The sequence below is a fragment of the Tachyglossus aculeatus genome, chromosome 7 (assembly GCF_015852505.1).
Source record: "Tachyglossus aculeatus isolate mTacAcu1 chromosome 7, mTacAcu1.pri, whole genome shotgun sequence".
In the NCBI taxonomy this organism is placed as follows: Eukaryota; Metazoa; Chordata; class Mammalia; order Monotremata; family Tachyglossidae; genus Tachyglossus; species Tachyglossus aculeatus.
In genome coordinates this window covers 33,088,887-33,101,566 of record NC_052072.1, presented here as the reverse complement: position 1 = coordinate 33,101,566, position 12,680 = coordinate 33,088,887, and the positions used below count along the sequence as shown (strand labels likewise).

The 12,680-nt window shown below is 43.2% G+C and overlaps 1 protein-coding gene across 19 annotated transcripts in view; it reads left to right on the top strand.

Annotated features, from left to right (window-relative positions):
- The window catches only part of MFF (mitochondrial fission factor), a 49,787-nt gene extending 41,268 nt beyond the window's left edge, over positions 1-8,519 (top strand). For all 19 annotated transcript variants that reach the window (XM_038749060.1, XM_038749061.1, XM_038749056.1 and 16 more), the window contains 2 exons: positions 2,838-2,922; positions 7,636-8,519. In XM_038749060.1, the coding sequence (XP_038604988.1) occupies positions 2,838-2,922; positions 7,636-7,767 (217 nt within the window). In that variant the 3' untranslated portion in view covers positions 7,768-8,519. The remainder of the gene's footprint in view (positions 1-2,837; positions 2,923-7,635) is intronic.
- Positions 8,520-12,680: the final 4,161 nt, after the last annotated feature.

Below are 12,680 nucleotides of genomic sequence, written 5' to 3'. Positions count from 1 at the left end.
GCCACCGACCCTATGGCTGTGGCCAGCATGGAAGACTTCTAGACTGTGAGCCCACTGTTGGATAGGGACCGTCGCTATATGTTGCCAACTTGTACTTCCCAAGCGCTTAGTACAGTGCTCTGCACACAGTAAGCGCTCAATAAATACAATTGAATGAATGAATGAATGACGACCCAAAGTCCAAATGACACGGCGGCATGATAAAGAGGGAGGGGGAAGAGGGTTTTGAAGGAGATATGGAGTCTTAACGTAGTCAGTCAGTCTATCAGTGGTTATTTATTGAGTGCTTACTCTGCAGAGCACTGAACTAAACACCTGGGAGAGTACAGTACAACAGAGTTGGTAGACATGATTTCTGCCCACAAGGAGCGTTCAGCATAGACTCATAAGTGATCAGTTGAATCAACTCCCTGGGTCAGTCGGACAAGCAGGAGAAGACATTTTGCAGAAAAGGTACAAGTGAGGTCATGATCACTCTATTATTACATAAGTTAAATAGATTTTCCAACTTGCTACTAGATCTGGCCAGTGGCCTGTAATAATAATAATAATAATGATGGCATTTATTAAGCGCACTTACTATGTGCAAAGCACTGTTCTAAGCGCTGGGGAGGTTACAAGGTGATCAGGTTGTCTCACGGGGGGCTCACAGTCTTAATCCCCATTTTACAGATGAGGGAACTGAGGCACAGAGAAGTGAAGTGACTTGCCCAAAGTCACACAGCTGACAATTGGCAGAGCCGGGATTTGAACCCATGACCTCCGACTCCAAAGCCCGTGCTCTTTCCACTGAGCCACGCTGCTTGTACAGTGGTGGGTGCAAAGTTTTTTGGCCAACGATTTTTCTTTAGGCATCTATTAATCTTTTCAAATCCCATGTCATATTTTTTCAAGTTTGTCCTCCTTCTTTGGTCCTGGTCTTCTCTCTCTTCTTATTCTTTCTTTACTCTGCAGGTAATTGGCCCACTCTGCCCCTTTTTTATCATGGTATTTGTTAAGCACTTACTATGTGCCACAGGCACTGTACTAAACTCTGGGGCAGATACAAGATAATCACGTTGGATACAGTCCATGTCATTTGTGGGGCTTACAGTCTTAATCTCCATTTTACAGATCTAAGCTTGTGACTTAGTTAAGTCACTTGCTTTCCTTCCTTTATTCCTCCGAACATACTATGTTAGCAGTATAGTCTGGCTCCAGTTCAGAGATCTCATTGGTACTACAAAAATCCCTCCAAGGGAAATTTTGGGAAAGCCTGGAAAACTATCATCAGCATGTATTAAGTACTTTTTATACTGCTCTGTCCTTATAGCTAACGGAGGGTACAGAAGAAGAAAAAGATTTAGTCCCCACTCTCCCATTACAATTCAAGTGGGTAGATAGGCCAAAACGACAATATGAATGTACAATTAGATGAGAGCATAGCAAAAAATAGAATACTAGAAATAAAGGCAATAGCCATGCAGGATGTACCGAGAAGACTGAAGGAATCCAGTATGCAGAACACGACCAAGGCAAGGAGGAGAGAAACCGAGGGGATTTATTCAGGAAAGCTTCCTATAGTAGGTGGGCTTCTAGAAGGCTTCGAAGAAGGGGATCGATGTGGTTTGATAAAAGGCAACGGGTATGATGATCTGGAACCTGGACAGTTGTGTTCAGGGAGCAGTAAAGGTGTTTTGTTGCCCAGTGAGCTGGGCTGAAGCAGGCAAAGAGGACATCTAGATATGGGAAGCAGGAGTGTCAATTGATAGAGAGCCTGGAAACCCTTAGACAAATACTAAGATTTTATTTGACCAGCATCAGGGAACTGCTAGGCTTTTGAGAAAATCCTAATGATTCAATAGAAAAACATTCTTGGTGCTACGGGGTAGAAAAATATTGAGGGATTTACCAGGACATGGAGACAGGCTGACAGATGGGGAGAAGTTACGGGACACATGTTAGTGAATGAGTGAGAGGAGTCGAGAGGGCAGGAAGGATAGTGGGGCTGTTGACATTGGAGGTGAAGACTTGGAGGGAAGATAAGTTCCGACTGGGTTGGTTGTCAGAGACCATCCAGATGGAGATGATTCAGAGACGGGAATAAATAGGAGACTGGAGAAGAGGTTAGAGATGTCGATTTGGGAATTACCTAGACTTAGATGGGGTAATTGAAACTGGGTGAATAATTGAGCTCTCTTGAGTGTATATTCATTCATTCATTCAATCGTATGTATTGAGCGCTTACTGTGTGCAGAGCACTGTACTAAGCGCTTGGGAAGTACAAGTTGGCAACGTATAGAGACGGTCCCTACCCAACAGTGGGCAAGTCACTTCTCGGTGCCTGTTACCTCATCTGTAAAATGGGGATTAAGACCTTGAGCCCCACGTGGAACAGGAACTGTGTCCAACCTGATTAATTTGTATCTACCCCAGCGCTCAGTACGGTGCCTGACACATAGTAAGCGCTTAACAAATACCATTTTTTAAAAAAAATCCACATTTCTCTGTATTCCTAACCAGTGACAGTGTAGTATGCATTTCACTAGGATCTCAGGTTACTCAAGTTAGGAGTCTATGAATTACAAGAAAAGGATCCAAAATTGAATCTTGGCACCCACTTCTAGATCCTTACCTGGGCATTCCTTTTAATCTGCATGGGGAGGTTTACAAACAAGCACATCCTAAATCTTTTTTTTTAAGCCACAAAAAGTGCTTTCTTACAGAGCTTACAAACTTTAATTCCAGTGCAAATAGCTTTCTTTTAAATGTCTTACGGTCTTTTCTAATCTGCAGAATGGTTTCTTTGAACTTTATATTGTTTCCAAGGGCATTTGTTTTTATCTCTGATTTGCCAGATATGGACTTTCAAATTTGGATACAACAATTGAAGGAACCTCAGATGACATGACTGTGGTAGATGCTGCATCTCTAAGACGACAGGTAATTGGAACGCACCAACTTTCAAGCTATCTGGGGGGTACTGGATAAATTAGCTTTTAAGTGAATAGAACATGATTTGGGGCTGAGAGTCCATAACCCCTGGGATTCCCAGGATGTTGTAAGTACTGATAAATGAAGAAATGAACAGTTCCCAAATGTCTGCCTACAATTCTCCCTGGAATTATCCCATCATACCAAAAAGGCAAATTTACAGGGAACGAAAGGGAGCCAAAATCATTCCCAAGGCATGGAATGATTTTTGAGCAGAAAGTGCCCAGAAATTAAAAGTTTTAAAGGAAAGTAAGAGGGGGTGTAAATAAAAAAAAACTTGGGTTTGTAAGGAGGATTATCAATTAATCAGCGGTATTTACTGAAACGCTTATTGTGTCCAGAGCACTATACTAAGCTTTGGGGAAAGAGTAAGTAGACGTGATTCCGGCCCTCAGAGAGTTTTCGCGGACTAGTTGGGATTAATGGAATAGAATTAAGAAAAGTATAGTTTAGACCTATTATCAAAAAAACTTCCCAGATGAGGTTGTTTTTTTAACAAACAAACCAGTTTTAGAAGAGCTAAGTGGGAGCTCCTTCACAAGCTTTGGTGTAATAGCACTTGTTAAAACCTCACAATTATGCGCATAAAACCTTTTGCCTGAAGATCTCAAATTGTGTTCTTTTAGAGGATTTTTTCGATACTGTAGAGGTGGTAGAAGTAGTGATGTTTATTAATTTATAAATTACTGTGTGGAGAGAGGTGTACTAAGCATTGGGAAAGCATTCACCAGGGGGGAAATTCCACAGTCCGTTTCCCTCAGGGGGCCCACCATCTAAAAATTATAAGGAGAGAAGGGGACTAGCCACAGACACATAGATGGAATAAAACACTAAGGCAACATAAAGATAAAAACGAAGACCAGTAGAGTACTGCGGCTAGAAGAGCGGCGTTTCAGACTCTTCGCGGCTCAGGGGCCACAGTCATGATCGTGGCTCCAGTGACCACTATAGCGGCCGCTGTCCCAACCTTCTCGAGGTTTTAAGGAGGCAGCGCCGGGCGCTGGCTGCTGTTCTCTATCCCGCTGGGATGGGGCAAGATAAGATGGAGTCAGGCTAGAGCTGCTCTGGTGATGCAGAGGAGAGCCAGCCGGATCTCGGGGAGGCAACGTAGCCATCAGTAGAAGAGGTCGCCGAAGGTCCTGAGTGTTGTGGCGGGAAGGTGGCATCGGTGGTGGGCTTCGCTCACCTATCTAGGAGAGAGAGGCCGGGGAAGCCCTTGGAGGCAGCAGCTGAAATCGTCGTGGCCCACGGCACACAGGGCAGGCCGGGAGCTGGGATCCTGGCAGTTGCGAGTTACCTTTCGCTTCTCGGGGAAGCTGAATGGAAGGCTGGTGAGATGAAGCCCTTGTACAGATACAAAATCAACAGTAAAGAAAGAATGATTTGGCCAAGCCCGTGTCATGAAATATAACCAGCTCTTTTGCCGTCCGTTTCCTTGCTCTGGCCTTTAAGCATTCACAAAACAGCGAAACATATGTTGTGAAGGGTCTCTTAAGATACATATCATATATATAGATACCTATAGTCCGTTCATTCCCCCTAAAAAGGTCACTCTAAAAACCCACCTTAAGCAATCAGTTGAAAAACCTCCATTTTAACAAAAAAATTTGGAGTAGAGAGTGGTCCATATGTACATAAATTACAGGACTAGATTGTCCTCTCTTGATCTTTTGCAGCTGTTTTTCAGATTTAAAAAGTCACGTTTTCTCCTTTTCTTATAGTCGTTTACCACACATTTAAATGAAACTTCTAAGCTTATAGTATAGTTTAGCACTAGCAAAAGTTGGGCTTGCTGTCCTAATGAATCTATTAGTACTCACTTTGACATCATTTGGAATTATTTTCTTAGTATGGTAGAATCAGTCAATCAGTGAGTGGTATTTATTGAGTGCCTACTATGAGCAGAGCCGTGACTTTTTTTAATGTTATTTGTTAATAACATTAACTGTACCTCACTGTACCTTGTTCTCGCCTGTCCCGCCGTCGACCCCAAGCCCACGTCATCCCCCGGGCCTGGAATGCCCTCCCTCTGCCCCTCCGCCAAGCTAGCTCTCTTCCTCCCTTCAAGCCCCTGCTGAGAGCTCACCTCCTCCAGGAGGCCTTCCCAGACTGAGCCCCTTCCTTCCTCTCCCCCTCGTCCCCCTCTCCATCCCCCCATCTTACCTCCTTCCCTTCCCCACAGCACCTGTATATATGTATATATGGTTGTACATATTTATTACTCTATTTATTTATTTATTTATTTATTTTACTTGTACATTTCTATCCTATTTATTTTATTTTGTTGGTATGTTTGGTTCTGTTCTCTGTCTCCCCCTTTTAGACTGTGAGCCCACTGTTGGGTAGGGACTGTCTCTATGTGTTGCCAATTTGTACTTCCCAAGCGCTTAGTACAGTGCTCTGCACATAGTAAGCGCTCAATAAATACGATTGATTGATTGATTGATTAAGCACTTACTATGTACCATGCACTGTACTGAGCGCTGTGGTAGATACAAGCTAATCAGGTTGGATGTAGTCCACGTCCCATATGGGGATCACAGTCTTAATGCCCATTTTACACATGAGGTAACTGAGGCACAGGTAAGTGAAGCGACTTGCCCACGGTCCTAGCAGACAAATGGCAGAGCTGGGTTTAGAACCTAGGCTCTCCTGAGTCCCAGGCCCGTGCTCTATCCACAAAGCCATGTTGCTTCACCATATTATGGGAAGCAGCGTGGTTCAGTAGACAGAGCACAGTCTTGGGAGTCAGAGATCATGGGTTCTAATCCCAGCTCTACTACTTGTCAGCTTTGTCACTTTGGGAAAGTCATTTAACTTCTCTGTGCCTCAGTTGCCTCACCTGTAAAATGGCTATTAAGACTGTGAGCCCCACGTGGGACAACCTGATTACCTTGTATCTTCCCCTGAGCTTAGAACAGTGCTTGGCACATAGTAAGTGCTTAACAAATACCATAATTATTATAATATTATCAATCAATCTGGTATTTATTGAGCACTTGCTGTGGACAGAACACTGTACTAAGCACTTGGGAAGGCACAGTAGAACAGAGTTGGTAAGCATGTTCTCTACCCACAGTGAAGCATTCAAGAGTAGAAATGTGAAGCATTTAAGAATCGAATTGTTATTTTAGTGTCTCTCTCCCTAGGAGTAATTGTTAAGTGTTTTCAAGCATATACATGAAGCAAAATGACAGATGTTACACTCCAGTCATGTAAATAGCTGGGGGTCAGCTGAATGCCCAGATTTCTAAAAATTTCTCTCAAGAAGGGTCAGAAACTGAATGAGAGCTGGGTGAATTTGTGTTTAGCGTCCTCAGCACCAGAAGTTTAGAAGGTTTTCAGGGTTGATATTTGGGGTACTTTAGTCAGTGGTATTCGAGTGCTTACTGTGGGCAGAGCACTGTACTAAGCTCTTGGGAGAGTACAATTTAACAGAGTTGGTAGACATGCCGCCTGCCCAACAGCAGCTTATGGCCTAGAGGGAAGCTGTTGGGTCTTTTGAGAACACTGCCATTATCGCCATCAAAAGTCTTGCTGCTCTCCAAGGGTCAGCCAGTCTTCTTCCCCTGCAGTACTGGCCAGCTTAGTTCAGAGAACATTGCTTGCTTCAAAGCAACAGCATTCTCCTCCCATCCAGGTCTACTTTGAGCTTTTGGAAGCACTCACAGTCCCTAGAATCACTAGAGAAACTGCCACACCGTGAACCTCAAATAGCTGAACTAGAAGTTACCCTTGGGACATCCTCTCTCTTGCCATATAGTCATTTTTCTGTTCCCTTCCCTCTGCCCTCCTCTCCATCCTTCCCTCCGTGCAAGAGCTTCACCTTGCACCTGCAGACCTTTCTTTACCCTCTTCCAATTCCAGGAAAAGGGTAGGGTGGCTGTCTGGAATAGAGAGAGAATCAGTCAATCGTATTTATTGAGCACTTACTGTGTGCAGAGTACTGTACTAAGCACTTGGGAAGTACAAGTTGGCAACATATAGAGACAGTCCCTACTCAACAGTGGGCTCACAGTTTAAAAGAGAGAATAGTTTGGTCGGGTTGGCTAATGGGTAAGTTTTGGGGTGAGAGTCCAGTGGTCATTGGTCCAGGGGGAAGAGCACCATTCTGGAAATGAGCCGACTTTGTTCTGCGTGCTGAGGCCGTACCATCATTGGTGAAGTCTCCTCACTTTAGGACCCCTTGGGGGCATTCCCCAAGGTGGACAGGCACAGAAAGAATCGTGTGAAAAATAGCAAATTTCGCTTATGGTAGAAGCGAAAGACACAGCAGCTATCAAGGCAGCTGCATATGAGGCTGAAGTCACTTTGCCCATGAAAGGGTCCTGCACTTGGCAGTGCCACCCCCTTCCCTGACTACAGGCCTGATGTCTGCCGGGCCCCAGCACAAACATGACAGACAGGGAACAGATCAGGAGTCGGACTGCGGAAACTACTAGTGCACTATAAGCACTTCCTTCGCTTAGGTTCTCCGAAATGAAGTCTCAGACCAAGGCTCATCTGTCATTCACACTAGAGTCTCCCCTTGGGGTGGACTGATAAACTGGGGAGGGTCAGGGAGAAGAGTTATTTAGATGCCACGGGACATCCCCAAAAGCTAATAACTTTGACAAACTGATTTTTGTCAGCATGGAAACTTTGTTTTTTTTTTTATTTTAGATAATCAAACTTAATCGACGTCTACAGCTCCTGGAGGAAGAGAACAAAGAACGTGCTAAGAGAGAAATGGTCATGTACTCAATTACCGTAGCTTTTTGGCTACTTAACAGCTGGCTCTGGTTTCGCCGCTAGAGATGGCCCAGAATATTTGTCACGATAGCTGGAATTATAACGAATTTGCAACAGTTCTTTGTTTTTGTGTCTGCATCACATGCCATTTTATAATCCGTGCACTGAAAATGTATTTCCTCCAGAAAGACAGGATCAAGAAATACAGACCTAAAGGGATATCCTATTGCTCAGCTGTATTTATTTTTCATCAGATTTACAGTAACACAAACCTTAAAATAAGCTCCTTTTGCATGTTTCAAAAACAGTTCTCCATTTTGTTTTTGAAAGAATTTGCTTTCTGCCACAAGAAGGGGATGGTATGCAGATACCCAATCCCTGGGTAGAGAAAGAAGAGCCGTAAAATGAATTTGGGAAAGTATCTGTTGGGAAAAAGAAATCTGTTTTTGTCCTTTGTCTCCAACACTGTTAAAGTGCTTTTATGGTTAGATAGGTTTGCTTCTGTTTTTTCCTTCAGCAGAACAGCTACATCTTCGGCAGTACAGTGTTGCCAGATTCAAGAGAACCAAGCTATCTAATATTTCATGAGTGTATTCGTTTCAGCACATGTACAGAATGGATTAAAGAAATGATTTGCTACATTTCATCAGATTTCCCAGAGTTGTGTAATATGTATTTTCTTATTTTAGTTTTAATTTTGCAGATGTTTTTCTATGAAATACATTTTTAAGCAAGTCCGTGTGTGTGTGATTGAAAAGATTACAGAGTAAGATCCCAATGTAGTGTATTTAATAAACAGTCAAGATGAGCAAACATGTATCTCTTGGAAGGTTGTCTTACTCCATAGTACTGTGGATTATGACCTGCGTTTTGCCTAAATGCCTGATAATCTCATATAACACCCTACAGAGTGGGCAGAAGCAGTCATTTCCATTAGAGGAAAATAAGCCTGGATGTGATGCTTCTCTTGGAGCTTTCAAATATCAGTTGTGAAGAATTCTGATGGAACAGGTTTCTATCATTTAATTTCACCCAAATCAGGATTCACCCAGTGAAGTCTTCTGTTTCGTGTCCCCTTTCCAGATAGTTATCGGTATCTAAAGTACTTAAATCTAACAGTGTGGAGTGAAATGTGGTCTGGGAATCTCCAACTCAGAGGGTAATTACCAAGCACTTTGTTATTTTCTTTCATTCCAGAACTACTGGACCCTGTGCCCATTTGTAGCCACAATAATGGAGAATATCTTAAGACCATCAGGTATTTTAGATATCTTACTCCCAGGAACTAAGATCGCCAAAATTTCAAAGAGGTAATTTTCAGGACCTTTTCAGAGTCAGGTGGCCTGTTCTAGAGTCATTATTTTGTACAGTATTTATTTCTAAGGCACTTACTGTGTGCCAAGCACTGTTTAAGCCCTGGGGTAGGTACAGATGCTATCCCAGGCCAACGTAGGGGCTCACAGTCTTGACAGTGGATTGACACAGTCAACAGGTCAAGTTCCCCAAAATAAAAGAGTGGATGTTGATGGTGATAGTCCTCAGACACCCCACTCCTCCAGGGTAAAAGTACTGAGTTTCTCTCAGTAATTCTCCTTTTGCCATAGAATTCTTTCAGGTGTTGAGAACCAGCCTCTTAATAGTGAATCACATCTCCTCCGAGAGAACTGCCTCAAATAATTTCTAATAATTATAATAATAATAATGATGGCATTTGTGAGCTTACTATGTGCAAAGCACTGTTCTAAGCGCTGGAGAGGTTACAAGGTGATCAAGTTGTCCCACGAGGGGCTCACAGTCTTAATCCCCATTTTACAGATTAGGTAACTGAGGCCCAGAGAAGTTAAGTGACTTGCCCAAAGTCACACAGCTGACAATTGGTGGAGTCAGGATTTGAACCCCTGACCTCTGACTCCAAAACCTGAGCTCTTTACACTGAGCCATGCTGCTTCTCCACTGTACATCCTGCCCCCATACTACTGCTTAATCACCTCACCAATCAATTTGTCAGTAGCATTTATTGAGCACTTTGGGCAGAGCACTATACTGAGTGTTTGGGAAAATCCAATAAAATAGTACCCACGAGCCCCACCCACAAGGAGCTGAGTATTCAATCAGTCAGTGGTATTTATTGAGCACTTAATATTTGCAGAGCACAGTACTAAGTGCTTGAGAGAAGCACTTATAGACTTATCCTTATAATGTATTACTTCTCTTATACCTGTAATTTATTTTAGTGTCTGCCTCCCCTGCTAGATTGTATACCTCCTTGAGGGCAAGAATCATGTCTACTACTCTCGCACACTTCTGTCTCACTCATGCAGTTCTCCTGGATTGGAAATCCCTCCCTACCTCCTCCCTGCATTCAAGTCCCACTTTCTCCAACAAGCTTTCCCCAGGTATTAAATTTTCCAGCACCTAGAACGATATCATGTGTTCAGTCAACTCTGGCAATTATTTCCTTGTTATACCCTCCTTAGCATTCATGTATGTATGTCTGTTCAATTTATTTATTTTGACCACTCCAGTTGTAAATATTTTTGTTTTTCTCCCCTGTTATGAGTATAGAGTGTAAGCACCTGGTGGGAAAGGAATGTGTACTAGGCTGTATTCTGAACTTACCAAGCATGTAGTACACCTCACCACACTGCACCACAACAAATAGGCTTTCATTAAATGGTACTACTTCTATTACTACTGTTCTATATGTTTGTACATATTTGTTGCTCTGTTTATCTATCTTGTACATATCTATTCTATTTATTTTATTTTGTTAGTATGTTTGGTTTTGTTCTCTGTCTCCCCCTTCTAGACTGTGAGCCCGCTGTTAGGTAGGGACTGTCTCTATGTGTTGCCAACTTCTACTTCCCAAGCGCTTAGTACAGTGCTCTGCACACAGTAAGTGCTCAATAAATACTATTGATTGATCAGTGAAAGGTGTTTATTGAGTGCTTACTGTGTGCAAGGGAGAGTATTGTACAATAGAGTTGGTAGAGACAAGCCCCCCACAGTGAACTTATAGTCTAGAGGGAGAGTCATATCAGTGGTTTTGTTGAACACTTACTGTGAGCAGGGCACTGTACCAAGCAATTGGGAGAGTACAACAGAGTTGGTAGACACGTTCTCTACGCACAATGAACTTACAGTCTAGAGACTAAAATAAGTTACAGGTAGAGGAAATGGCAGTTTAAGGATATTTATTAAAGTGTATAAGTGCTAGGATGAATAACAAATCCTTGAGGGGTATAAATCTAAATGCAGAGGAGATGCAGAAGGGAGGGTGAATGGGGAAAGTGAGCACTTAGGGAAGGTCCCTTGGAGGAGATGCCAGGCCTCTGAAGGTGGGTAGAGTGGTGAGCTGTTGAATACGAAAGGTGGGAGTGGGCGGGGGGGGGAAAGGGGAAAGAGTCACAGGTCACCAGAGGGAGGATCTGGGCAAAGCGCTTAGTACAGTTATAAGCGCTTAGTACAGTGCTCTGCACACAGTAAGCGCTCAATAAATACGATTGATGATGGTAAGAAGAGGTCATGGCACAGTGAGTAGCTTGGTATTAGAGAAGTGTGCAGGCTAGGTTGTAGTAGAAATCAGTGAGATAAGGTAGAAGGTGGAGAGCTGATTGAGTCCCTTAAATCCAATGGTAAGAAGTTTCTGTTTGATGTGGAGATGGATGGGCAGCCATTGGAGGTTTTTGAGGAGTGGGGAAGACGTGTACTGAGTGTTGTTTTTTTTTTTTTTTAGAAAAATGATCTGGACAGAGTGAATTATTAACTGGAGAGGGGTGAAGCATGAGGCAGAGTGGGTTGCAAGCTAGGAGGCTGATGCAGTAGATGAGGCAGGATGTGATAAGAGCTTGGATCAGAGTGTTAGCATTTTGGTTGGAAAGGGCAAATTCTATAGTGATGTTGTGCAGGTAGAACCGACTGGATTTCGTGACAGACTGAATATGTGGATTGAATGAGGGAGATGAATCCATGATAATGCCCACGTTGCAGGTTTGTTAGACAGGGAATATGGTGCGGCTTACAGTGATGGGAAAGTCTTTGGGGGGCAGGGGAAAGGATGGGAAGATGAGGATTTCTGATTTGGACACGTTAAGTCGGAGGTGTCTGTGCATGTTAATTCACATTTAATTCTATTTCAATGCCCTAAGTGTTCAGTATCATGCTTGGCCCGCAGAAGGCACTCAGATACCATTGATTGAATGGGAAGCTGGGTACCGTTTTTGGAACCAATTGTCCTTCAGGTCTTTTTAGGCCATAGAAGTGACTGTCTAGCAGGCTAGCCTCTCACATAGATAAGAGGAAAAAAATCCAGAAACTCTCATTCCTCATGAATCCTTCTAGTTGGAAAGCTTATTTACATAGAATGTTGCAAGCTAACTTGGTTGCATCACCTGAAGCACAGCCAATTCAACCCACATACAGATTCAATCTGTCACCAAATCCCATTGATTCAATCTTCACAACAACACTAAAATCCACCCTTTTCTCTCCATCCAAGCACTTCTCCTACCACGCCTTGACTACTTCATCAGCCTCCTTGACTTCCCTGCTTCCTGTATCTTCCCAGTCTAGTCCATATTTCACTCTGCTGCCTGGGTCATTTTTCTAAAAAAGTTCAGTCTGTTTCCCCACTCCCCAAGAACCTCCAGTAGTCACTCATCCACTTCCTCATCGAAAAGCACTTGATCACCTTGCCCACTCCTACGTGATTTTCTACTATTATTATTAATTGTATTTATTGAGCGCTTACTGTGTACAAAGTATAACCCAGCACACTTCACTCCTCTTAACACCAAACTATTCACTAAACCTCAATGTCGTCTATCTCATCACCAACCCGTTGCCCACTTCCTACCTCTGGCCTGAAACTCCCTCCCAACTTCATATGTGATAAACCACCATTCTCCGCACCTTCAAAGCCTTAATAAAATCACACCTCCAAGAGGCCTTCCCCAATTTAGCCCTCATTTCCCCTC